Below are 26,997 nucleotides of genomic sequence, written 5' to 3'. Positions count from 1 at the left end.
GTCCGGGAGTGCTGTGTGCGAATATGTTGCCAGGTGTGGATAGAAGGCGTTCCCTGGTCCACAGGCAGCAGCCAGCTCCGCCCCTCCGCACACTGGCCCCGCAGCCGCGCAGCCGCGCAGCCGCGCAGCCCCGCAGCCCAGCTTGGTTCTGGGCTCCTGAACTATGGGAATCTGAGCATTTGGGGAGTAACGTGATGCAACTTGATCTTCTAGAACCCCCGGCCTGCTGCGGAGCTCCTTGCGGCCCGGCTCGGAGGCGCTGCGGCCGGGCCGCGCGTCCCTGTCAACCGGCACCATGAACACCATAGTCTTCAACAAACTCAGCGGCGCAGTGCTGTTTGAGGACCGTGGCGCTCCGGAGCGGGAGTGCGGTGGCCGGCCCTACGGTGGCGTCCTGGATTCTCCGCACTCACGCCCGGAGATGGGCGTTCCTGACGGTCCGCCCCTCAAGGACAACCTGGGCCTGAGACACCGGAGGACCGGGTATGCCCACGCCAGCCGGGGCCCTGCAGTGCGGAGGGGTACAGGGATGAGTTGCGGCTGGGTCATGTGCAAAGTGGATCAAGGTCCGCACGTTCTCCCAAGAGGGCAGGTCTAAGCCTCCTGGGCTGGCACGTCCTTATTTTAAGGGTTTACCTTCTCTAAACAGGAGGGATGGATTCCTTAGAACAGTTCAAAAGCGTATTGTTGGAAACTGACTCTACGCCACCTGGAGGGCCCTGGGACTCGCGGACCCGTGGTAGTTTCACATCTGCGACGCCAAATGCTGGGGCAGGGCGGAGTCAGAGTCATGGAGGTTTCCATGGTGAGGCCTCGGCGGGTTCCTCTGCAACCCCAGGACCTCAGCTTGGCCTTGGGGATCTCCTGGCTTGGGACCAGATATTGGGAAGGTCGGCTCAGGCTGGGCTTCCCAAGCGAGCACAGCTCCGCCGGGCCCGCGGCGAGCCCGGAGGGGCAGGTCGCGGACCATCCCCGCCGGCCTTTGGCTCCTCCGGGTGAGGGAGGGGGCTGCTGAGGCCAGGGCTGGCGGTGGCCAGGCCACGTCGTGGGGGCTCCACCGAGCTCCGGAACCACTTCATCAGCTGCTTGTTTTGAGGAGCTGCAGGTTCCTAATAGAGAGATTAGGTTTCCTCAAAATGTTACTATTGGTGGGAGCTGGTGGAATTGCATTTCAAAGTGTTCGGAGATGCAGAATGCCGGGAGGCCAAGCGCAGCGGAGCCAGGGGGCGGCGCGCGGGTGGCTGCGCGGCGACACCTCCCGGAGCCACTCGGGAGCGCAGCACGCGACACCGGGCTCCGATGCTCTCTGCCTTCTCCTCCAGTCTGCTTTGCCTGAGGCCTTTTTCCTTTAACTGGCGGGATAGAAATTCACACTTTTCATTCTCCCTAGCAGGGAAAGGGCCCCGAGTGCTTTTTAGGCGCGGCTCTTTTTCCAGTTCCCCCTTTCCCGAGAATCGAGAATCGAAGGAAATAAGCGGGAGTTCCAAGACAGCCTAGGCAGCCATCATCCTTGGCTTTGTTTCCGCCGCCCAGTGGGCGTCCTCTGACCACTGGCGACCGGAAGCTGCAGGACCCAAGCAGGAGTTCCCCAAAGAACTTGGAGGGCAGCCCTGTCCCTAAGGCCAGGGTCAAAGGCATGGGGGACTGGTCGAGGGGGAGGGTCACTTAGTTCTGAGTCCAGATCTGCAGTGTGACAGACAAATTTCAAACCACGTGACCTTCGTCCCCAGATCTCCAAATATGGCTTATTGGAATCAAGATAGCTCCCTATTTCAATATAAATTTAGGGCCCATCACGTGATCACCTATGACCACCGGGCTATTGAGAGATGCTGAGGAACCCGTGCTCCCACTCAGAAGTTGTGGGACTTCTTTTTCCTGATTTCCCCTACCTCTGGGGTGCTTGGACCTGGAGTGCTTTCGGATAGACTTCCTGGTGTGCGGGACCGACTCTGGTTATTCCCCTCGGGCTTCCCCTTCTGAGGTTGCAGAAATGCATCCTAGCTTGGGCTCATCTCGTCCCCCTCCTCTTCCCGTGTCCCAGGACCCGGCAAAATGGTGGGAAGGTGAGGCACAAGCGACAGGCCCTGCAAGACATGGCGCGGCCGCTCAAGCAGTGGCTTTACAAGCACCGTGACAACCCGTACCCCACGAAGACCGAGAAGATACTTTTGGCACTTGGCTCGCAGATGACCCTCGTTCAGGTAATCCTGACCCCTCGAAGCCTGGCTGGGTCTTCCTGCGAGCCTCGCTGAGGAGCAGGCACACCTTGCACTCATGGTTCTCCAGGTTGCGCCCCTCCCTAGGGAAAGGTGGAGCTCCGCACTGAGAGGCGGGTCCAGACGCCCTGACTTCTGTGGAGGAGGAAGATGAAGTGGTGGGCACAGGTGCAGTGTTCTGTTGTGGGAAAGTGATTTCACACTATCGGGTCAGTGTCAGTGATGAGTCCAGAAGGAGTTAGATGATGCGCTGTTAGGGAGTGGAATGAAAGGCCAGGTGTAGGGTGATAAGAAGGTCGCTGGCCGTCTGGATTCAGGGGCCATGATGGGTAAGGTTGGTGCTACCCAAGGTGATTTTCAGTCTTTACTGTGCTCAGAGTTTCCAGGAAGTCTTTAGAACACACATCGTGGCACCCTGCCCCAGTGTTCCTGATTTTGTAGATCTGGGATGGGGCCAGTAACTTGTGCATTTCTAATAAGTTCCCAAGTGATGCTGAAGGTGCGGGTTCAGGACCCAGCTGTGAGAACCCCAGCGCCAGGGGGCATATTGAACCCCCACATTAAAGCTCTGGTACAGACCAAGTAAAAATGACCATTATTGAGAGATGGGCAAGAAGACAGGGAAAGGCACGATGTGGCATCTAGAGAATGGGACTTTTGTTGTTCTAAAAAGGAAGCATCCTGGCCTAGCTGGAACCCACAGGCTCTGTTGCTTTTCTGCTGGGCTAGGAGAGGAGAGTCCAGATCATGGGTGGATGGTTTACTCTGTCAAATGTAGAGAAGTCATATCAGCTTGTTTCTTCTCTAACGAGCAAACACTTTTATATTTAACTAGCATTTCTGAACATTTTATTTGCTATTCCCGGAAGTACAATGGTTTAGAGTGATTATAACCCACATTTTACAGAGGACATTACCAAGGTGCATGGAAGGGGAAGAGGAAGGGGAAGAGGACTCTGACTCTGGGGAATAAATTCCAGATTAAATGTTTTTCCATCACACCACAGTTTTCTTTACTAAGCACGGTGATGTAAACTTTTGTATATGCAAACGCAACATATTCAGAAAGAGGAGGCCGGCAGGGTAAGCTGGGAAACTTCATTATTATTGCAGTACTACGAGACTACATGAAAGCGTGGCCATTCCATTAAATCTGTGATAGTATAAAACTGCATTTGAAAAAATAAAAATTGCTTTCCAGAGTATTTAAAATTTCATTTAAGAATTACTGGAAAGTTTGACAAAGCTCAAACAATGACTTGTAGTAAGACTCCGTGAAATTCTGACAAGTATTTTTCTGCTTTTCAGAATATAGTTTTAGAGAAAAGCATCTGCTTTCCTTCCTATTAACAGGAAATTGTAATAACGGTGATTTGCCACAGCACTGGAGGCAAAAATCAATTTCGTATTCTTGGCTCGAGATCTGCTTAACACAAAGCTGTAAAGCTTGCAAAAGTAGTTTCTAAATAAGTTGTTACAATCAGAAAAACTTGACTTATGCAAGTAAACACATAACTCCTATGTCAATTTAAATAGGTATGCTACTTAGTCTGGATATATCCTGCTTCAGGGGAACTCAAACCAAGAGCTGAGCAATAAATCATTACCTTGTTTGGGTTGATTGTATGGCTTCACTGGAGTTCCCACATGAAGCAAATATATCTGACATATTTTAAAAACAGTTTTTAGTGATTAAAAAGTAGCATTTGTTGTTAGGAGAGAACTTTCTTATACTGTAGCGTGGTTGAGCCATAATACATGTAGTTATATTTTTAATATAGAATATAATTATTTTCTACCTGTAATGATAGTTTGAATACAAATAACTAGTCTTCACATTTATCTCAGTAATTACATTTCAAAATGTGTTATTTCTTTTACACTACTTCTCAGAAACTAAAAATACATGAAATGTAATTCTTAAATATTGCAAAGATTATTTGCAATAATAAATGATGCATGCATAACAGTGATTTCCAAATATTACCATAAATAAGGTTGGTTTCTTAAAATTTAAAGTGATAAATGGAAACACTGAAATGTATAAAATTATCACCAAGGACCCTTATCCATCATAGATTCAGTTATTTTCAACTATGCACAACGGTATACCTGTGTAAAAAATACGTAATATGCTTATATATTCACACACCCATCTATCTGTTTTTATATATAGGAATTTATATAAGTCAAACATAAATTCGACATCCAAAGCATATTCTGACTTTATGGAAAGCTGCATAAATTATGTAAATACTTTATACTTCTGGGGGAAGAATCCAGAGCTATGATTTGAGTCAATCTTTTGATCTCTGCAAATTAGACCTTGTTATGAGTCAGACTCTCCTAGTGAATCAGTTTCTCCTGTGGAGTCATCCTTCTTGAGAAGAGGGTCATGCCTTATTCATGGGGTTCACCCCATAGTATGGTGCTTTCCACGAAGCACGCTATCCTTAAGTATTTATAGAGTGAATAGCTTTCTTCTGGGAAAGGATATTATAGTCCCTACATAGCTTTCCAAAATGTCTTTCTGAAAACTGAAGAATTCTTGAACTGTGGTTTTAGTTGTCAGACATCTTAGGGAGCACACAGAGGACAGCTTTTGACTTGAATACTGTAGGAGAGTTCTACAGACAAGCAGAGCTATGGCCCGTTTTACTTTCGAAATATCTGCGTGTATAGTTTACGTATGTGTGCAGACAGGCATGGAGGCTGCCTTTCTTTATCTCTCTCTCTCTCTCTCTCTCTCTCTCTCTCTCTCTCTCTCTGAACTCTTGTTTCTTGTTGACTGCAGTGGCTCCTCTCTCTTCTTCCTCTTGGTCAGAGCAACAAGGTGCCACCATAACTTTTATTTCTCAACAAAAAATAGCTGAACTTGGGGACACTTATTTTGCATTTAACATGAATTTTAGGCCAAACGTTCCCTATACAGTCACTTTACTTTCCAGACATCTCCCATGAATCCTAGAAGTAAAAAGATGCAAATGTTTTAGTATTTTTTTCTGATACATAGAATCTCTGAGGACATTAATCAACACCTACACTCTTTCATCCCTGAAAAATGAAACAGTAATAAGTAAAGTGTTTCTGCCACTTTCATCTATTTCTGTTCTTTCACCTTAGCAATTTGGTCCTGGTTTGCTATAACTGTGCTTATCTTGTATTTCCATGTGGCTTCTTAAAAAAGCATTTTGATAAGTACTTAAGAAGGAGATTATTTCTCTGTGTGCATGCTTTGATTTCAACCAAACAAAATACTTCACTGTGCTTGGTTCCTATCACTAACCACTGTTCATAAATTATAAAAAATGCTATGCACTCAAAGTAGGAATAGCTTGTGTTAATATGCAGCAATACAAAGTTATACGTGATGGGAACTTTGTATTATTGTAAGACATGGAACTGATCAAGGATCAATGACTGATTGGGATTAGGGCTTCTTCCTCTCATAATACAAGTTTCAAATTCCTGTGGCGTGTTCATGTACTATTTGGTAAAAGCACTGTATTGCAAGATTTCATCCCCAACATTGGCATGCCTCTGTTTTTGCTAGAAGTTGAGTACTTATTTTGAAATAAGTATGTCTTGTCAATTACAAGGCTTCCCACATCCGTTATTCTACGTGCTATAGGGAATGGAAATGAGGTGCCCAATATTTCAATCCAATAACCCAGACTAAGTTTGTTAACTTGGTGTGTTCAAAGGTGGACAGAAGCCAGTCCGTCCCTTTGGGTGCATACAGCTCTGTCAACAGGATGAATGTAAACATCTCTGGTAGAAGAGGATGGAAATTAGTTTTCTCTTCCAGCTTCTAGATAGTTGGCTTCTAAGCTTTCACATAAAATATGTCGTTTTAAAAGCAAACACTGATTCTGACATTAAAATGCTGTTCCAGAACCCACCCTTGATAAGGATACCTGTTTTATGTAAAATATAATTTAAAGAGACTATGCATGTTGACATAGGAGATCTGTATTACATAAGATGTAGAAAATGTGTGTGTTTTCACTGCCATTGAAACAAGGAATCTGCATTAAATTACTGGGGGGAAAATTGCAAAATAATAGGCAAATTCACTAACTGTTGATGTGTCTGCTGTTCACAGGAGTAGATATTAAACACCTCAGGCTGGACCCAGCTATTAGGTTGTACTGTAAATTTCTGGTAATAAAACACTGGCAATGTGCGTTTGTTAACAGATTTGGTGCCAGTCAAACTTATGAAATCAGTTTAGAAATAGCCTATGTTAGATATCACAGACCTTTATGGAAAAATCTCTTAATGTCATTACAATATGTTAAGAGCTTAGAGTACATAAAACATTAAAAAGTATGTGAAAGTACCCTGTATATGAAAAGCTAATTAATCCCCCATGGCTCTTAAAGGTATCTCCATTTTTGTACATTAGAATTATAGTGTACTAATTTTTTTTAACTAGCAGGCCATTCTGTTTTTATTATATGAAGTGTCATAAGAATTGGGTTTTACACTGTACCGTATGGGTACAGTATAAGTTGGTTAACATTGGTTAAAATCTAACTAATGCATTCTGAGTTAAATATTATTTAGTAAAGAAAGTAACACAAAAAGTTTGGGAGTTGGAACCTATGAAATGTGAGTGATACAGGCATCGAAGCTGTAGGCTGACCTCTGTGTGAACAGTGAACAGGTGGGCGTGACCATATGCGCTTGATTCCAAGGAGTAGTGGTGAGATTAGGTGGGTTGTACCAGCTGTGAAGGGTATGGAGCCAGCTTAGGCTGTTTCCACAGGTCTCTCTGTGTGTTTTTTAGCGTTGATAAGGCTCTCAGAAACTATCTGATCCATTTTGTAGTAGATGAAGGAATTGTTGTTGTTGTTAATGCTGAAGATCAAACCTAGAGATTTGCATGTGCTAGGCAAGTGCCCTATCTCTGAGTTACACGAAAGTCCCTGACGAGTATTTTCAGTTCAGAGAAAGTTGGAATGACTTGACTAAATTTACATGGCATGGCATGTTTTTGGCAAAATCAGAACAGGAAACCAGTACTCTTTTCATTATTCCACTGTCACAGACTAGCAGGACATCAGTGAGGGTTTTGAAGAAGCAAAGTGATTAAGTCATAATAATATACTGATGTGGGGCTGGAGAGATGGCTCAGCAGTTAAGAACACTGGTTGTTCATACAGAAGACCCTGGTTCGAAACCCAGCACCCACGTGGCAGCTAACAACTGTCTGTAACTCCAGTCCCAGGGGATCCAACAGCCTCTTCTGACCTCCATGGGCATTGCACAACACGGGTGCACTTACCTACATGCAGGCAATATACGCATACACATAAAATAAAAGTAATAAGTAAAATAAAATAATACACTGACATTTTGATTTGATGATAGTTGTTAAGATCCATTTAAGAGAGCAGAGTGGAAACCAGGGAAGCTTGAGCGACAGTTTTTAAAGTTCCTGGTTAGTTGTCAGGAGGATTGATTGAAAATTTTGACAGTGTAAGAGCCAGGGAGGAAGTACATGACCACATGGAAATAGAGTCCTACAAGCTCCTGGGACACTGTTCATGTGAATCTACAGCAAAGGTATTACTGTTCACAAGTCACATGTAAACTCAAGCAGACAAAAACCCAGCATACAGCTGGGGAAATGGACAGCAGACCCCAATCTTAAATCTTAGCTGAAGAAATATTGGCAACTGATTACTGCTGGGTGAGGAAGAGCTGATCTTCCTAAAGCAAGGGATTCTAGATAAGCTGACTAGACCTCAGTAGATGAGCTTGCATTAAGGAATGTCTGGAGATAGTAACTTGACACAATAGGTCTTAACACAAATGACAGAATGGATGAATTCCAATGGGGGGGGGACTATTGGAAGGTGCCAGTGGGGACGGGGCTATAAGGATGATTAAGGTTGATTGAGATGGTCTGTATGAAATACACAAAAATTCAATAAAAACAAATTTAAAAGAAAATTTGACAGTGAGTTGGGGAACCAGAGGGAAGGATGGGGAAAGTAGTGAAGAAAGGAAACCAGCTTCTGTAGTGATGGATACGGTCCCAATTAATCACAGTTACTTTGGGATCTCAGGGGAGTGCATGATGTTTGTAGATTCTGGTACTTTTTGGTGAGTGTGTGCATATGTGTGTGCATATGTGTGTGGGAGTGTGTCTACATGTGTGTTTGTGTATGTGTGTGAGAGAGAGAGTACATGTGTTTGTGTGTGTGAGAGAGTGTGTGTGAGACAGAGTATGAGAGAGAGACAGAGACAGAGACAGAGAGACAGAGAGGGTTGAGATGGCCTTGCCAAGGCCTGGCACTTCACACCATGGCTAGCATACAATAACTACTCACTCTGTATTTGTTGAATGAATAGTTCTGGAAGTTGCCTATTTGTGGAGGATGGAAAGAATGAGAATTGGAAGCATGTCTGAACCATAGTAGTAACAGCATAGCTTGACCAGAGGAGAAGTTGATAAAGACTAAGGTTTCTGCAGTAGCATGGTGTGCTGGCATGTCACTGCACACAGGTGTACAAGGACAGCTGTCATGGTTTAAGGCAGAAGGAGGTAATGTGAGCATCATCACTGTTGAGTTTATGTGAAAAAAATTAATGTGCTAGACTTGAGGACAGGGAGGAAAAAAGGTAATCGTGCTTTAAAATTTTTTTATTATTTATTTATTTATTTATTTGGTCTTTTTGAGACAGGGTCTCCCTGTAGCCCCAGCTGTCCTGCCTGCCTCTGCCTCCTGAGTGCTGGGATTAAAGACGTGCACCACTATGCCCGGCTATTTTTTTAAATTTTTTTAAAGTAGAAATCACTGCCATTTCAGACAATAATTAGGAATTGACCAATGTGCAAAAGTATTTATTTATAATATTTATACTACACTATAAATACCATAAATGTATTTTTAGTAATGACTAGTAAGAAAAGAAGAAAGACTCTTCCAGTGAAAACATCACCACATGAACCATTACAGCAATAGAAGTTTACATTCTGGAGCAAATTCACAGAAAACTTTAACTATATTTGCCCATTTTGTACTTTTAAAAGTGAATGTCATCCTTTGAACTTTTTAAAGCTATATACTCTTGATATTCTGATATTTCAGAAGAAAAGTACATGTTCTCTTGAAAAGTGCCTTTGTCCTCTTGAAATCCAATAGCACCTTAGAGGAAAAATGGAAGCAGTTTTTCTTTGTTTTGGAATGTCACCTAATTGCCTTCAACGATGTGCTGCAGAAACAGTGTCTTCAGCGAGGTGTTCTTTGTGCCGTCTCTAACTGTTCTGCTAGCCCCTCTTTTAATAGTCCAAATTCCTTGACTGGTTTCCGAAGCCTGGCCCTACACTTTCTCCACTCTGCCTATTCACAGCTTCAGCTCTCACCTCTGTGCCTGGAACTCTCAAATCTGGTCCTCCCTTTAAGTCTCAGAAACACCTTTTCTTTCCTTTCCAGACAGCTGTCTGTGTGCTTCTCTAGCACCTAGCTCATCCCTAGGCTGTCTTTATTTTTCAAAATAGTACACAACACAGGCTGGATTACTCAGCATCATCTTCAACTTCCTCCATTGATGGTTGCTGTTCTCTCTCTCTCTCTCTCTCTCTCTCTCTCTCACTCACTCCTTCCCTCTCTCTTTCTTCTCTTCTAATTTTTAAAAAATTTTATTTATTATTTATTTTTTTGTTGTTAATTATTTATTTAATAACCACATACTTAGAAGAAGCATTTCATTACAACAGCATTGACATATGCAAGGATATCATCTCTTTCAGAATTGGCTGTAAACTTTTAGATTTACAGTTGAATTAATAGTTATACAATATTGTACTCAGTATAAACCCTGTAAGTCATAAAGTTAAATGAGGTTTTAACCTTTAAAAAAGATCTCCATTTCATTATTAAAATACAGTTTCATACAGAAAAATTCATTTTCAATGCAATTGACACTAAGATGCTTTCACACGCGTTTCTAATCTCTATATATCTGATTATTACTAGTGATAGTTACTTTCTGAGCTCCTTGGCATCTGATCATGGATATAGAGTCATCAGGTAGATTTCAATGGTAGTGTTTATCACCTCTACTACTTCACATGACATACATTTTTATGCTTCCTCCTCAATACTACATGATTAGAAGAAGCATTTCACTACAGATTTAGGGCCTCGCTTTGTTCTTTGTTCCCAGGCTGGCCTCCTAATCCTGTCCTTGAGTGATCCTCCTGGTCAGCCTCCTATGCAACCAGGACTACAATGCAGCATTACCACGCCCGGCCCTAGATTCCTTTAGAGGAAGTCATTGATAATGAGCCACATTGTAATGTGATTTTCATTAAAAAGTGAATCCTGTTTCAGGTGTCAAATTGGTTCGCTAACGCTAGGCGTCGGCTGAAGAATACTGTTCGGCAGCCGGATTTAAGCTGGGCCTTAAGAATCAAGCTATACAACAAGTACGTGCAGGGCAATGCTGAGCGCCTCAGCGTGAGCAGCGACGACTCCTGTTCTGAAGGTTTGTTCAGTTCTTTGTTTTTCCTTCTTTGCTTTGCCTTTGTGGTTAGAAGTTCACCTCAGTTGCTTTTTGAATGGTTGAACCCACGAAGTATGATAGAGCGGTAGTCGTTTTTCTCTGCATGAGGTAACTTCACCTTTGCCATTCTATATATCAGCACGAATTATAGTCTTCTGTTTATAGATTTATCTCATATCAACATGACATTTTCTGTGAAATTCACTGGAATTAAAATATACTAAGAGAATATTAAATAGGTTCCTGCTTTCTTTTACCTGAAAGTGAGTCTTGTGATTATCAGAGATAACTATTGATGATAATTTCACATGGCACAGATTCTTACCTTGTTTGCATTTCTAGTGATTAAGTGTAGCAGTTGAGCAGTGGGGGAAGAAAACGTGCAAATACTACCTGCTGGTATCTTCCCCCTTAGATGGAGAAAATCCTCCAAGAAACCACATGAGCGAAGGGAGCTATAGCACCCCTGTCCATCACTCTGTGATTAAAGGAGAGAGCTCAGTGATAAAGGCTGGAGTGAGGCCAGAGTCCAGGGCTGCCGAGGACTACGTATCCCCTCCCAAATACAAGAGCAGCTTGTTGAACCGCTACCTCAACGACTCTTTGAGACACGTCATGGCCACAAGCACTGCCATGATGGGGAAAACAAGGCAGAGGAACCATTCGGGGTCTTTTAGCTCCAATGAGTTTGAAGAAGAGCTAGTGTCTCCATCATCATCGGAAACAGAAGGCAACTTCGTCTATCGCACAGGTAAGCCCATGCTCTATTATAAGGACTGTGGCCTTGTGTAAAACGGAAATATAACTGCAGCAGAGGGGGCTTATCATAGCAGGTATAAGATTAACATAAGGTTGCCCGTAATTCTAATATAAAGCTTTTGCTTTGTTTTAAATTGACAATTGATGTATTTGTTAGTAGATGATCTTGGGAATTCTGAGGTATCTTGCTCTTTAATAATAAGGATAAATGTTTTCATTCTTTTCAAATTTTTACTTAATTTTTTATGTGTATGGGTGTTTTGCCTGCATGTATGCAAGTATACCATGTGTATGCAATGCCTGCAGCAACCAGAAGAGGGTGTCAGATCCCCTGGAACTGGGGTTATAGACAGTTGTGAGCCTCCATGTGGGTCCTAGGAACTGAACCCAGGTTTTCTGCAAGGACAACCAGTGCTCTTAACTGCTGAGCCACCTATCCACCCACATGTTTTCATTCTTAATGACAATTTCATGATGATAACAATATTTCTTCATTTTTTGTGTGTGTAGCATACAAGTCTGTGTACACATGTGTGTACAGGTATATGCAGTTGTGTGTACCCCCAGAGGCCAGGTGTCTTTCTACACTTTCTGCTTTGAGACTTGATCTCTCACAGAACCTGGAGTTAGGCTCGTGGTCAGCAAGCCTCAGCAATCCTCCTGTCTCTGCCATCTGAGCAGGCACTGGTCTGGCCATGCTTGGTTTTTTTATGTGGGCACTGGAGATTTGAACTCCGGTCCTCCTGCTTATATAGCAAGTGTTCTTAACCACTGAGCCACCTCACTACCTGGATGGTAAAAATATTTGAAGTGTGCATACTGTCATGTATGAGTAGCCCATATGATGGAGAAATGTACTGGATTTGGCCAGTCATGCAAATGCTTTATGTTCCATCTTTTCTTTACATACTTTGATTGCTATAGTGATAGGAAATGAATACAAATTAATACACAGGCCAAATTTTTCTGAAGGAAAAAACACAAGTCTGGATCCATTAGCTTTGGAAATTTTACTTTCATTCCTGGAAAGTACAAGTAGGGCTGATAAATAGCTTTGAAATTTTTACATTGGTTCCAGAAATAATGAACTGACTTTTGACCTGTCCAAAACATTCAGATGGAGTAGCGGGTTGGTAAAGTTTCTGTCTTGACTTTAACTCCGAGAGAGCTTTGCTTTTAAGAAGTGTTTGAGCAGGTTACTTTGGAACAAGGTAGAGGTGTGACCTACGTCTGGTATATATTCACCCTGGCTCCTGAAGATACCAGTAAATGAGCTTTAATGTTAGATCTGGAAACAGCTTCAGAAAATATCCAGCCTAGCCACGTTAAACCACAGATATGGAAACCTGCCAAGAACACATAGTAGTTACTCTCTAGCTGAACAGCTCAGCTGAGCCTGCATAAGAGATAGGAGGGGCATCTGTATCAGCACAGTGATTGCATCTACAACTGCCAGTGATTCACTGCCATTACCTTACTTCCACCAATCACTGGCTGTCTTTATCTTGTTCCCATCAATTGTTTCCTGAGACTCTTTCCTACTACCACCCATAATAATGATATTTTCAGCAAGAATTCATTACCATGTGCTGAGAACCAGGACAGGTGTTTGAATTATCTTCTTTTAGAAGAATGGGGTAGGAAGGCTGGAGAGATGGCTCAGCAGTTCAGTTCCCAGCACTCACATAGCAGCTAACAACCATCTGTAACTCCAGTTCCAGGGATCTGATGCCCTTTTTAGATCTCAGGCTTGTACAACACTGCCGCATTACATACATGCAGAAAATACACTCATATACATATAATAAAAATAATGAACTAAATTAAATTTAAAAAAGAATAGGGTAGATAATTTCCTGCCTCTGGAGGTTTTCCTTAAACCACTAGAATTTAGTTCAATTCTTTTTTTATTAATTCATCCAAAGAATAATTTTGAAATTCCATCATATGACAGAGACGAAGTCAGAAACATCCAAGGTGAAAACCGTAGCCACAATGAGTGACCCTATCAGTTTCCTTAGAGGACCCGCAAGTATATGATGGCAGGAAGAGAAGACAGGGGTCTGGATGTGCTTCTTCTACACCTGGTCCATTGATGGAGATGACTGTGGTTGGAAGGCTCTATGGCATGGTTTAACTCCTATAGTAGTTCTCTTACTGCCACAGCCATTTACTGAGTAGTTATAATACACTAGGCCCTGTAACTGTACCATACAGTTTTTACACAACCCAATACTCATGGTAGTGAGCAGCATGGTATGTAAACAGTGGGGCTCAGAAAAGAATTCAGATTTAAAATACTGAATTCAGATTGTTTAGCCAGAAATCTCATTCTAAAGTATCTACAAATGTGAACAGATCTATCGCCTCTAAAGTGATATCAGAGAAAATATCAGGACATTCTTAAAAATGTAAATCAACACCGTTTTCATTTGCATCACCACCTCCCACATCGAAGCAAGTCCAAGCACGCAGAAACACAAATACAGCCTCATAAGGAGTAAATGGGTATAAGATGAAGTTAAAAGGGAAAGCCTTTTAGCCAATAACAAAACTGAAAGAACTGCAATTCATATCTAATGGGATCAGAGCAGAACTTGGTGGTAACTCAGTTTTATAACTATTTTATGATAAAGGAAAAGACATCAAGAAATTCAAATACAGGTAGCCAAAAGGAGGAGGAAAATAAAGTAAAAAAAAAAAAGGTAAAATGAAAAGTTGGAAAATAAATGAATCAAAAGTTTGAAGACAACAATAAACAGAAATGATCATAGATTAAAACTGGAGATGACAAAGGAGGTTCAGAAATGAGCATATAGTTTTTAAGCAGAAAATATGTTTTAATCAGGAATAGGCTGGTGAGACTGCTCAGTGATTAAAGCCCTTGCCACACAAGCAGCATGCCTGAGGACCAGAGTTTGGATCCCTAGCACTCACTTGAATGCCAGATGAGTGTGGCAGCCCGGCTGTAATTCCAGCCCTTGGAAGGTGGAAACGGGATCCCAGAACAAGCTGGCCAGCTACACTAGCCCTCTCAACCTGCTCTGGGTTGTATAAGGTGGAGCGTGATTGAAGAAGATTCCCAGTGTCAACCTCAGGCCACCACATGCACACACATACAGGACATGCCACCATGCACATGTCCAAACACACATACACCTGACAAATTCACGGAGTACGGTGCACTGTTGTTTGACAGTATGCCATCTCTAACTGTACATGTGAAATGAATTGCTACTAGCCATATGAATAAGTTTGCAATTCATAAGTAAGAAAAGTTTTAAAAGAACAATAACTCAGGAAAAATTCAAGTTTTTATAAAATCCAGTTCCCAGGATGTTTAAACTGATTGTTCTACTGTTCCAAACTTTGAATAAATAATTCCTATGTTTTGTATATTTCTCTGGAATATTTAAAATTATAACAGGTGCCTCCATGTTTTAAAAATGTAAATGTTATCCTAATTCTAAACCATATTAACATAGTATGAAAGTAAAATTTTCTACTGAGTATGGAGAGAGAGATATTTATAGTTCAAGGAATTCAAAACTGTAGAAACAATTACAACAGTACAAATGTGCACCAACAGATGGGACAAAGGGGTTTTTGTTTTGGAAAAAAATAAATTATTGAGGTGTATTATTTAGTGATTGGTTATTTAAAAATAAAAAATTTCTTATAAATCTATTTATGTTATCCAATACAAACACGGTCCTATGCCTGCAAAATGCCCACTGTGTTGAGTCCTTTAAAATGCATGCTCTTTTCAAAGGTGACAAAATAGTCAGAAGGAATGTCATGTCTGTTGGCTATTTGGGCTGTTTATTTTTATTGTAGCACTCCAAAAGCACTTGATCTGTGAAGCACTATGCATATGCCAGGCCCTATTCATACAGAAAGCCCATGAGTCATTCAGTCAGTAGGAAAGCAAACTAAACACATAAACTTTTGGTTTTTGATGCATGTGTGTGAACTTAAAAAGAATGGCCTGAATTTTTTTCTTAATTTTCAGGCATGGAGAAGAGAGAGAGGGTGATGGCTTAAAGTGACCAGCTAAGTTTCAGGGCAATCAATAAATGACTGTTTTCAGATGACAGAGTTATAGCTGGATTAACATTTGTGCAGGAACCGTAGCAGCACAGGGACTCGGGAAATACTTTCTGAGCAACTGCAATGGTCTTTCTTGACATGCAGGCTCACTCTGAATTCTACACATCCATCAGGCTATATCTTTCTTTCCTCATCTAAATAGGACATTTCTGAGTCTGCTATTAACTCACACCCCTTTCACCACCTCGCTGTAGCAGGTAGAAAGACTTTACTCCGTTTCTTTTTAATAAATACTCTAAGCATGACTTGTTCATTTATCTTGGCTAAGAAATTTTATCTACCCATTTTTGTTGCTGTTAAGAAAATATTTCATTAAGCATATGGCGTTAAGAAGCAAAATGAAAGTTGCTATGTAGGGTGATCATAGATCACTGAATTTTATTTCACCCATTCGTGTTAAATCCTCAGAGGGAAGAGAGAGACTATAGATTATAAGTAGTACCCTTAACTGAAGATAATGCTAGAAATCATCAGAGCATAAATGTCTTGATTTTTATGTAAACAGTATTTTTCTATTTTGCAACCTTGGGCATTGTGCCAAGGACGTAGAAGGCCCTCAGTAGATATTCACTGCAACATTTCGAATACAACTGATCAGAGTTCCCAGCATTGTTGCTTATAAATACAATTGAGTAAGATGAAAGGAAATCAGTTCCTCAGTGTGTCCGTGGGAGAAAGACTGCTGAGTTAAAACAGCAATTCGTTTCCATGCCGTTAGGTTAATGAATGAGGCTTTGCATTACTGATATCCCAGCCTCAGGTGACAAAGTGGGCCGGCGGTATCAGGATAAAGGACTGTAGTCATCTTTCATCCACTAGTCCTGTCTCCTCCTTACAATCTCCACAGGGACCATCTGTGTCACCTCACAGAACGAGTTCTCACTAGAACCTGGCCTAACTTAGATTTGAGTGTGACTTTTGCCTCAAAACCAAACCCCCTTCTCTGTAGAAGGAAGGAGAGTTTCTAAGAAGTGTACTGACAGGAAATCAGGCAAGCAAAACTTAAGGACTTCTGCTTTCCTGCTTAGCTTGAGAACAAGTTTGTGTGTGTGAGTGTGTGTGTGTGTGTGTGTGTGTGTGTGTGTGTGTGTGGTGTGTTCACAGCTCACAAATGAATCACTTCTAAGTAACTAGGACAGTTATTCTCTGAGCCACATTGCCAGTAGATCATCAATGCAACTTGCCCGAGAGACTGGGTGTTTAAACTTTATCTTGTTAGGCTGGCTTAATTAGGCACATCTGGTCTAGACAAAACATCTAGGCCTCAAGGACTGTTTTCTCTGTTAGTGTGAGTTAATCAGGTTGAGCTTCTCCTGCGCTGAAGTTCCTTAAGAAATGGAGGGTTTTGGTAGCTAGCAAAAAGAAGTCATGTTCTTGGTACATGGGACACTTTGGGAAGTAGGGGCCATTTGGACTACCTGACACAGTTGCAGAATTAGAGCCAAATGAGAGAACTAGGCTTTTGAGTTTCTTAAGAAGGTACTGGGAAGTACAAGGAAGGTTGGGGAGGATCAGGCCAGCTGCCATCTCTGTTTGTTTTCTTGGCTAAGGATGACTCTCAAGGGAGAAGATGTTCTTTCTCTCTGTCTTCCTGCGCACTTGTGTACTTAGACTTTAAGCTGGTGTTGGTAGTAAGGGCCAGGTGTACTAAAGCCAATGCGTCAGTGTGGGATGTCACTTCACTCCTGGCTTCACTGTCTGGAGAAATGTACTCTGGATTCTGAACAACTAATGGAACACTTGCTTTTCAGAAGCCAGTACATTACGTCTGAGGCACCCCTGCCTGTGGTCATTCACAAGGCAGGATGTAAGAGCCACTGTGCAGGTCCTGACCAGACTCCCTAGAGCTCTGTGCTTCGGCCCAGACCACTCCTCAGTGAAACGTAAGCAAAGGAACCAGAGGAAAGACTTTAGAAGATGCCTTTTGCAGCAGTAAGAGTCAGTTCTAACCGGTCTGCATCAGTAATTTCAGGATTCATACTTGAGGGGTATGGCCATCAAGGCGGGACTACTCAAAGGACAGTGTGTGTGAATCTGGGTGCTCACTAGATTTTTCCTCAGGATTTTGTGACATGTTTCTACTTTGGATACAATTTTTTTCTTAGTTACATTTTTTACTGTCAGTTGCTTCTCTCTTAGCAAACATCTTTAGCTTTTCCATTTCAGATTATTCAAAACAATCCTTTCCTGGCAAGGAAACAACTGTTGATAGACTCCAGGAGAAAATAATAAAAAACCCTCTATCACCGGTCCAGCCAGTGACATTTAAAGAATATTTGAAATTTTGTCCAATTTCTTGTCTTGTACCCCACCTATCAAACACCATCTGGGAAGGAGGAATTCAACATAAATGAAATTTCAAGGTAGCAGAAAGTTGAGTAGAAATGTAAATTTACAGAATTTTTTTGCTTTCTAAACTAAAAAAAATTAAACACTGCTTTCAGGGTGTGTTTTAAGAACATTTCTCTATACTTCCTCCTCCTACTGATCTATTAAAATATTATTTCCTAGTGCTGGGATCAAACCCAGGGCCTTAAGCAGATAGTCAGTTACCCTACCACTGAGCTCCCCCTACCCCCCTAGTGTGTCTGCAAAGCCATTCCACCTTTTCAAGTCAGAACCCATTCTTTAAAAATTAGAGCTCTGTCCCGGGTTCTTGTCAACTCTGAAAGTAGCGAAGAGTTTAAATGATGGTCTAATTCCTACTTTGTTTCTGAAGCCTCCCTACAGGACCATGTACTAGCTAAAGAGAAGCAACCACGACCACTGCGTCGCCTGCCTGCTTCATTGACAGACTTTCTTTAAACTAATCTTTTCCACTTATCATCCAGGAATTTCTCTGGAAGTCTCTCTTTTGCTTAAAAATGAGTTAGTTTCATTTTACAGTCTCTTAAAAATTCCATTGTTTTGAGCTTGAGTTTATCTAAGTTTTTCCTATTTTCTAAATTCTACATACTCTTTCTTTTAAAAAAAAAATCGACTTTTACTGATTGAAACTTATCCAGGACCTTTTTCTTCCTCTTATCATGCTGATAAACAGAGATGAACATATACCTATGTACATTAAAATGTCTTTTCTAATGTAAAGCATTAAAACACTAACTCATTCATTTAAGAAATATTTATGAAGCAAATATAACCCAATACTAAGTGCTAGAGAGCCTATAAAAGTTAAATTAATGCAGCACCAATTCAGGGCCATTAAGAATGCTTTAACGCATGCAAGGCTGTGAGAATCAGTACAGAAGAAAGTACGTGGCTCTGTTTCAAAAAATACTTTGTCAACCTGAGAAATGGCTCATGTGGTAAAGGCCCTTGGTGACCTGCATTTGATCCCCAGAACCCACATAAATGTGGAAGGAGCGAACCAACGCTATAAAGTTTTCTCTGACCACCACAGGTGTAGAATGTGCCCCCTCCTGCCATGTGCACACATAGACAATCATTTTGAAAAAGTTTAAAACATTTTGTTTATATTTGGGCAAATATGACATCAATATTGCTATCTTTCAAATATGTCTGGATCAAACCCAGCTCTGAAAAATCTTTGAATATCCTGAGTTCACTGTGTGGCTGCCCTGGATTCACCTGCAGCTCATGCTCTGTGTGCTCCTGAGGCTCTAAGCCTGGACCTTCATTTCAGGTTCTTCAGGCTTCCACATGATACCAAGTAACAAAGAAAAAGGAATGAGAAACCAGTCTCTCCCCCCTTGCTCTCTCGTTCTCGCTCTCGCTCTCACTCTTGCTCTCGTTCTTCACAATGAGTGGAACATCAATACAACTGCATTTATACTTTTCAAGCAAATCCATAAAATAAATGTAATTTCAAAAATCAAAAATGAATTTTTCAAATGTCTGAAATAAGCTATGTAAATAAGTCTTTCATCGTGGCCATTATCAGATGTTTATTAAGAACCTAGAGACTCAGAACAGAGCTTTTAGCTTGTCTAATTCTATAGTAATCCCACCCAAGGGTCAGATTTTCTGTAAATCTCATTCGAAAGGTCACAGCTTTGTAATGAGGAAAGTTCCCCCTTTCAAAATCTATCAGAGAGTAGTTGTGCTTTACCTGAGGAAGTTAAGGGTCCTCTTAGGTAGGGCTCATAGCTCAGTGGAAGAACACGTGCCTAGATACTGTTAAGACTCAGTGATCCATCGCCATCCACCCCCAGCCAACATTTTAATTACATATCAGAAATAGGAGAAAGCTTATGCCGAAATTTTACATTTTCCCTCTCCCATGTATAAGAGTAAAGAACCCATAGAGTTTACATATTTTCCTAATAAAAACAGGTTTACCAGCACTTCGATTCTGAAGAGGCATTCTCTACATTTATCAGCAAATCCAGTGTGACTGGTTTTCTGATGCTCAGTGGATTTCAAACTTGCTCGATGACCAGCCACATCCTGGGGCGGTTTCATTGAAGTGCTTGTCCATGTCACTATATTTAAGACTGTGTCAGTGTTTCCATTAAGAGACTTTTTCATTCCCTGGAGTTTCTAAATAAGCCATAAAAATTCAAGCCAAATTCAAAGTTGGCATAAAAGAAAAGAGTCTCTTTTTTTCCTTCCTCTGTGCATAAAGGATGTAAGTCAATAACTCCCACTACTTCTAAGTTTAGTTAGGTGCATAAACCCTCTATGCACCGATGAGACCAAAAATGGTATGTTGACACCTCTGTGGTCTGAGACTTTATAAAAAGACTGTCAAAACGTTTTCACTGAAAATTACAAGACATCCCTTTGCATGAACATGAAAGTGTTCCTCTCTCTCTCCTCTCTCTCTCTCTCTTTCTCTTTCTCTCTTTTCTTGGCTACTTACAGCTGCTTTCCCCTGCTGTCTCCCTACTTTGTTCCTAAAATTAAACAGATATTTTTCTATGTCAAAATTTGTCATGTTGATGTAACCTAAGTTTTACTCTGAATAAATATGTGTATTCTTCCAGTCTTGAATAGTTTAGTTCTTTGAAATTTGGGGACTTTGCGCCCTTGTTTTCTATGCTGCAGCACTGATAATTGTGAGTTTTGAAGAAGTAAAAGGGTAATAATAAACTTGTTTAGCCTGTGAAGTTATTCTTCACAAAACTTTTCTTCTTAGTTTTTCAGGTTGGTCGAGGATGACATATTTGAATAACAGTTACGCCCTGAACCTTCTCTTTACTATGCAACAGCTTTGTCATCCATTTCTCTGGTTTCATTTTACTAAAGACACGGCTAATTAGAGACTTTTCTGAACCCAGAAGCAACTTCTGAAGGGTCCTGCAGCCTGATCTCTTCCTTTGTGGGTATAGATGTTTTGCTAAGAACTAAAAATTGCTTTTTAGATATGAATTGCTTAGTCTAATTGTTTTCAGATTTTCTGATAATTGATTTTTACTTAAGAAAACTTGAATCATTATTGTTGAACTTTTGAGAACCTAGGACAGGTGTGTGTATATTTCTAACAATCTCTTTAAAGTTTTTAGGTTTATTTGTTATTGTGTGTATGATGTGGACATGCACAAGGGGTATGTGTGTGTGTGTGTGTGTGTGTGTGTGTGTGTGTGTGCACGTATGTAGATAAGAGGACAACTTATGTGGGCTCTGGGGCTCAAACCAGGTGGTCAAACTTGATGGCAAGTGCTCCACTCACCATCTTGCTGGCCCATAGTTTCTCTTAATGGCTATTGTGTGGAGATCTTGTTGATACTATAAATTGCAGGTTGGGATGACCAGTGGTACCTGGTTATTAAGAGGAATAGGAATGGTTTGTAGAAGATCCTAGTTCTTAATACCTGTGGCTTAAAGTTCTCAGGGTGTATGTGCTTGTAGTAGCAGTGGACACGAAGCATGTGGGAGAGCACAGTAGCATTTAAAGTGACCAATGCCATCTTCCATCTGCCTTTGAATCACCAGAGACTGAGAGCATTACCAGTAAGTAGCGAGGAACAATTGAGTGCTGATAAAAATCCAACTGGCTGGTTTGAAAAGATGGATTAGCCTCAGTTTAAGTAACAACAGTTTTCTACTTCCAACAATGTTGGAGACTTTCAGGTCATAAAAGTGAACCTTGAACTTTCTCCTGGTCTGGAAGCATAAAGCAACACAAGGTACCTGAGCTGCTGTGGGGGCTTCACTGTGAGTACTTTCTCAGGTCAGATTGGGAGCACTTCCTCAGATCAGATTGGGAGCACTTCCTCAGGTCAGATTGGGAGCACTTTCTCAGATCAGATTGGGAGCACTTCCTCAGGTCAGATTGGGAGCACTTTCTCAGATCAGATTGGGAGCACTTCCTCAGGTCAGATTGGGAGCACTTTCTCAGATCAGATTGGGAGCACTTCCTCAGGTCAGATTGGGAGCACTTTCTCAAGCCAGACTGAGAACACTTCCTCAGGCCAGGCCCTGGGGAGAGCCAGAATGAAGTTCAGACTTCCCTGGCTCAGGGATCTGGACAGCACTGTATCCTCTGGCACTTAGCTTCCCTGCTTTCAGGGCACTGCAGTTAGGGTTAAAAACTACCTCACGCTGACTGTGGAGCATTTTAGATATAATGATAGAGATGTGCCTCTCTGATGGAAAGAATGTGTTTGTTTGTGTGTATGTGTGTGTGTGTGTGTGTGTGTGTGTGTTAAAACAACTTTTGCCTTTGAACAATTTTCATTCATCTAAAGAAAATAGTGGGGCTGGAGAGATGGCTCAGCAGGTTCAGTTCCCAGCACCCACATGGCAACTAAGAAGCATCAGTAACTCCAGGTCCAGGGGATCCGAAGCCGTCTTCTGGCCTCCATGGGCATTGTACACATGTGGTGCACTTACAAGTAAGCAAAAAATTCGTACACATTAAAAATTAATAAATAAATTTTTAAAATTTAAAAAAGAAAACAGTTTTTTACAATAGCAATGTAAAGAGGACTATTTTGGTAATAGAAAAATTAAAATGAAAACACAAAGAACTTAAATGAAAATAAAACCTTTGAAAACACTGAAAAGTGGTCAGAGACAACCTTCCATTTGGTGAGATTTCCAAACGCAGGCCACTCCTTCAGTTTTCACGTAGCTGCTTGTGTACTAAGAACCCATTGTCCCTTCAGTCGAGCCAGACTCAGGCTACGGTGGACGAGTCTCAGTATGGCAGAGACATTTCAAATAGGAATGCCCTGTTCTGCCAAGACTGTCATTATGACCCTGAAACGTACCCTTTTGTGAAGGGCCAGAATTCAGAAGCCAGCCTTCCAGTTTCCACACTGATTTAGACAGCAGATGCGTTAAAAGGCAACGTGGTATTTAGAATCATTTGTCACATGGCTTGAAGGAGAGAGGATGGCTATCTGGCAAGAGCAAGAATTCCTTAAATGTTACTGGTTCTTACATTTCTAAATGTAAAAATCCCAGGCCAGAAGCCCTCGAATGCCAAGTACCTTTGATGTGCTGTCTCAGCCTAATGTGTAGCCACAGAGGCTGCTAGTAATTCACAAGGCCTTTGTGAGGGCCAGCCTGAGCATAATGCTGTTTTCCATGTTCACTTACTGTTTGGTTGCATCTACTCACCCCATAACTCTCCTTTGAGCAGCTAAATCTGTCTTGCTGGATCGATTTGTGGTTTTTTTTTTTTTTCACAACCGTGTTAGTAGTGCAATTGGTCTTCTTTTAGTTGTTTTTGTATCTCCTGGGTTCCTTTATTTTAGGTCTCTTAAGAAATATGGCCCCAATTCAGACTTTTCCACGTCTCACGGGACCACAGTTTATCTAACCTCTGCCTTTTCTCTTTCAGAAGACTTTTTCTTAATGTACACTTTTCACCCCTTAAACTGAGCTTGGAAAAGTATAAGCATAAATCATCTGGAATAGTAATTCTCAACTATCTTAAAAGATGTTTGAGGACTATTTTACCATTATTATGATTGAAGCCATAAAATTTAGTTTATAGTTACCATAACTCTCCTCTCATCAGAAAACTATGAAAAGACTCAATTTTGTTACTGTCTGTCCTCCAACACCATACACACACTGAGATGCTCACAGAAGAACATTTTCAGCGTTCCATCCACCCTCACCTGCCCAGCACTGCTTTCATTAAAGTGACAGGGTACAAGACTCAGAAGAGAGGCTCTGCCCAAGCTCTGCAAGTTGAATGGAGAAGGTCTAGAAAACGGGTCCAGATTTTCTCTCCAGCCAGCCAGCCTCCTCACCTAGCACAAAGGAAGGTTCTGAATGTGGACCGTAGATAGAACGAGCACAGATTCTTTGACTGAGGAACTCCAGTTGAGCTAGCAGTTCTGTTTGTAAGCTAAGTCCCTTTGTTAATGCAGGCTGCCAGTTCCTTTGGATGTGAAATGAAGGAATGTGAATGTGCCACCTACCTCTGATGATCTGTGTCTCTGCCAAAGGCATAGGAGGGAAGAAGGCTCACTGCTCACAGAGAGGCACAGATAAATGCCTGTCATGTTTCTTAGTAGAAACAAAGCCTAGGCTCTCATCGACAGGCCGAGAGCACATCAAAGGCAGCAGCAAACCTCCATGAAGCAGGTGGAAGGCCCGTTACCCTGGGAGGACACCTGGCCCCGAGGATAGTTTACGAGGCTGAGGAGTCATGTCTGTCATGGTGGGATTTGTGTGGCCTGTCATTTTAGAGAAATCTAGCCCAAGATTACAAATGTCTGCTTTACATTTTCTCTAGTACTTTAAAGCATTTTAGTTGTATAGTATGTTAGTTACTTCTCTATTGCTGTGATCAAATACCATGACCAGAAGGGACTTATGGAAGAGTTTATTTTGACTTATGGTGCCAGAGGGAGAGTCCATCATGATGAGAGAGGACGACGGCAGGAACCAAGAGCTAAGAGATCGAGATCACATCTTTGACCCCAAACATGAAGGAGAGAGAGAGAGAGAGAGAGAGAGAGAGAGAGAGAGAGAGAGAGAGAAACTGGACATGGGGGGCGGTGAGGCCGTGAACACTCAAAGCCCACCCCCAGTGACACACTTCCTCCAGCATGGCTATTCCTCCTAAAGATTCCATGATCTCCTCCAACAGCGCCACCAACTGGGGACAAAGTGTTCAAACACTTGAACCTGTGGGGGACATTCCTCATTCAAGCCACCACATGTAGTATGCTTATAATCTATTCTTATCATTTGTTTTTGTAAATCATGTAATTATCCTGTCTTTATTTATTTATTTTATGGTTTTAAATTTTTTAAAAATTTTTTTAGGAGGATAAGCTTGTTTTTATTTTCCATGTGGATAAATACAAATACCTATTCCAATCTCCCAGCCTCCCCTCTGCTGCCCTTGAGCATACTCAATGCCACTGCTCTAGCTATGGCCCATTGCAAGTCTACTGTAGGTGCTCACAAGAGAGTATGTTTTTACATGCCAACCATCCAATTCGACAGTCTAAGGACTGAAGGAGGCTTTTAACGAGAGCCCTATGCCTGCTTCATTTTTTTAAGGCAAGGTCTCATGAGCTCCAAACTCACTGTGTAATCAAGGATGACCTTGAACTTCTGATCCTCCTGTCTCTACCTCTCACGTGCTGGGATTTGACTTTGAGTTTTTTTCCCACAATAGATAGCCAATTGTCTCAACACAGCTGATTGGATGCATCTACTGTTCCTAACTGATTTGAAAGGCAACCTTTATTATATACTAACTTCTGTTATCTGTAAGCCCATTTCCAGATTACATTGTATTCTATCAAGCAGTGTATTCTTAATGTATAACAGTGCTCCATTTTTTTTCCTGACTGTGGTTTTATAGTATTTTGACATTTAGCAGAGTATGTCCACTCTCAAATGTTTTTCCCTTGTTGCTAAAATTCTTCCTGGGAGGTGTAACAATGTCCACCCCCTCCTCCCTTGGTCCCTACAACAAACCAAGGTGTGATTTCACCAAACAACAATCTGAGAAACTAGTGAATGTATTGGGCTTACTTACAGAGCAGTGGGTTAGGGTTCACTTACAGGAGTGTGGGTGCTCTTCTCCTAAGGCCACACTGGAAAGTCTTTATCCAAGAATGGATGGTGACTTCTCCACAGTCCCACAAAATGGTGTGCAAACCCTTCCTCAGCCTCCTCAGTTCATATCCCCTTAGCCCCTCCCACTCATGCAACTAGAACAGACTGATTGGTGGGGAAGTGTAGCTGACTATCCCTACCCCACTTTTCTTGTGGCTCATAATAGTCAATAAGCTTAGCTCTAATGATCCTAGGGAAGCAGGCGCAACCCATGGTCTGTCTGTTAGAGGACAGTCCTATGCAACATCCCCAAATATTCTCATTTAGGCTTTGACAAGTTTCATTAAACAATATTCTTGCAGAAAGTTAATTTTATGTTATTTCAAATATTAGTTTGACTATGAGCAAACTTTCTCCTTAATATATTGTCTTCCCACTAACAAATGTTTATTTTAGTCAACTTTCATCTCATTTAGTAAGTTTTTACACTTTACATATAATTTACATATCTCCTGTGAAGTTAATTACTAGATATTTTATGTGTTGCTTTTTTTTTCTATTGTGTGTAGGTTCTTGTCAATTACATATTATAATAGTTATCACTGATATGTGGGAAAAGTGTTGCATCTTGTGTATTTTTCTTATAGCCATTGGATTCTTAAAGTACACAAGTATAGTATCTTGTTCATATACCATTTTGTGTATTTATCCTCTCCTTTTCTCCCTCCCTCCCTTTATTGAAGCATATTGGTGAAGTTCTATAAAGTGCCATTGGACAGCAAACATTAAAGGGACTTTTTCTTATATTTTACAGTTAAGTATTTGTTTGCAGAAAGTTTCAGGTTATCAGAAACCAAGGATAAAGGAATTCTCCAACCACTCCTAGAATAATTAATAAGAAAAACTCTCATGAGGCTAGTCTACATAAGGAGTCCCCAAGCCAGCCAGGCTTTTACATCATAAGAACCTATCTAAAAAAAAAAAAAACAAAAAAAGAGGCTAGAGAGATGGCTAAGTCGTTAAGAGCACTGGCTGCTCTTGCAGAGGATCCAAGTTGGTTCCCAGTACATACATGGTAGTTCACGATCATCTGTAACTGCAGTTCCAGAGGATCTGGTACGCTCTTCTGACTGCCGCAGGTGCCAGATGTGCACACTGTACATGTAGATACATGCAGGCAAAACACTCATACATATTTTAAAAAATCTTAAACAAAAACAAGCAAAAAAGAATCCCCCCCAAAACCAAACAATCATAATGGTGTAAGCTATTGCATTTATAAAATGCTATTTCTACAATTTTTAAGACCATCGTCTACTTATCTCTTTGAAGCTGTTTGTGTGTTATTAAAAGTAAATTTCCTAATTTTTAACTGTCCTTGAATTTTTGGAAAGAGTTTTATTTCATGATAATATATCATTCTTTTAATACATTTCTGGACTTCTGGACTCTG

General features: G+C 41.3%; 1 protein-coding gene across 3 annotated transcripts in view; it reads left to right on the top strand.

Moving 5' to 3' along the window:
- The window catches only part of Mkx (mohawk homeobox), a 68,723-nt gene that overhangs the window by 1,870 nt on the left and 39,856 nt on the right, over positions 1-26,997 (top strand). For 2 of the 3 annotated variants that reach the window (XM_029554787.1, XM_008850553.2), the window contains exons 2-5: positions 214-483; positions 2,045-2,204; positions 10,568-10,721; positions 11,155-11,490. In XM_029554787.1, the coding sequence (XP_029410647.1) occupies positions 296-483; positions 2,045-2,204; positions 10,568-10,721; positions 11,155-11,490 (838 nt within the window). In that variant the 5' untranslated portion in view covers positions 214-295. Of the gene's footprint in view, positions 1-156; positions 484-2,044; positions 2,205-10,567; positions 10,722-11,154; positions 11,491-26,997 lie in introns of those variants that run through there. The other variant, XM_008850552.3, reaches the window with a different exon arrangement.

The sequence above is a fragment of the Nannospalax galili genome, unplaced genomic scaffold (assembly GCF_000622305.1).
Source record: "Nannospalax galili isolate Female #2095 unplaced genomic scaffold, S.galili_v1.0 scaffold43, whole genome shotgun sequence".
Taxonomy (NCBI): domain Eukaryota; kingdom Metazoa; phylum Chordata; class Mammalia; order Rodentia; family Spalacidae; genus Nannospalax; species Nannospalax galili.
The sequence above is the reverse complement of the archived record's forward strand: the minus strand, read 5'-3'. Positions and strand labels throughout refer to the sequence as shown.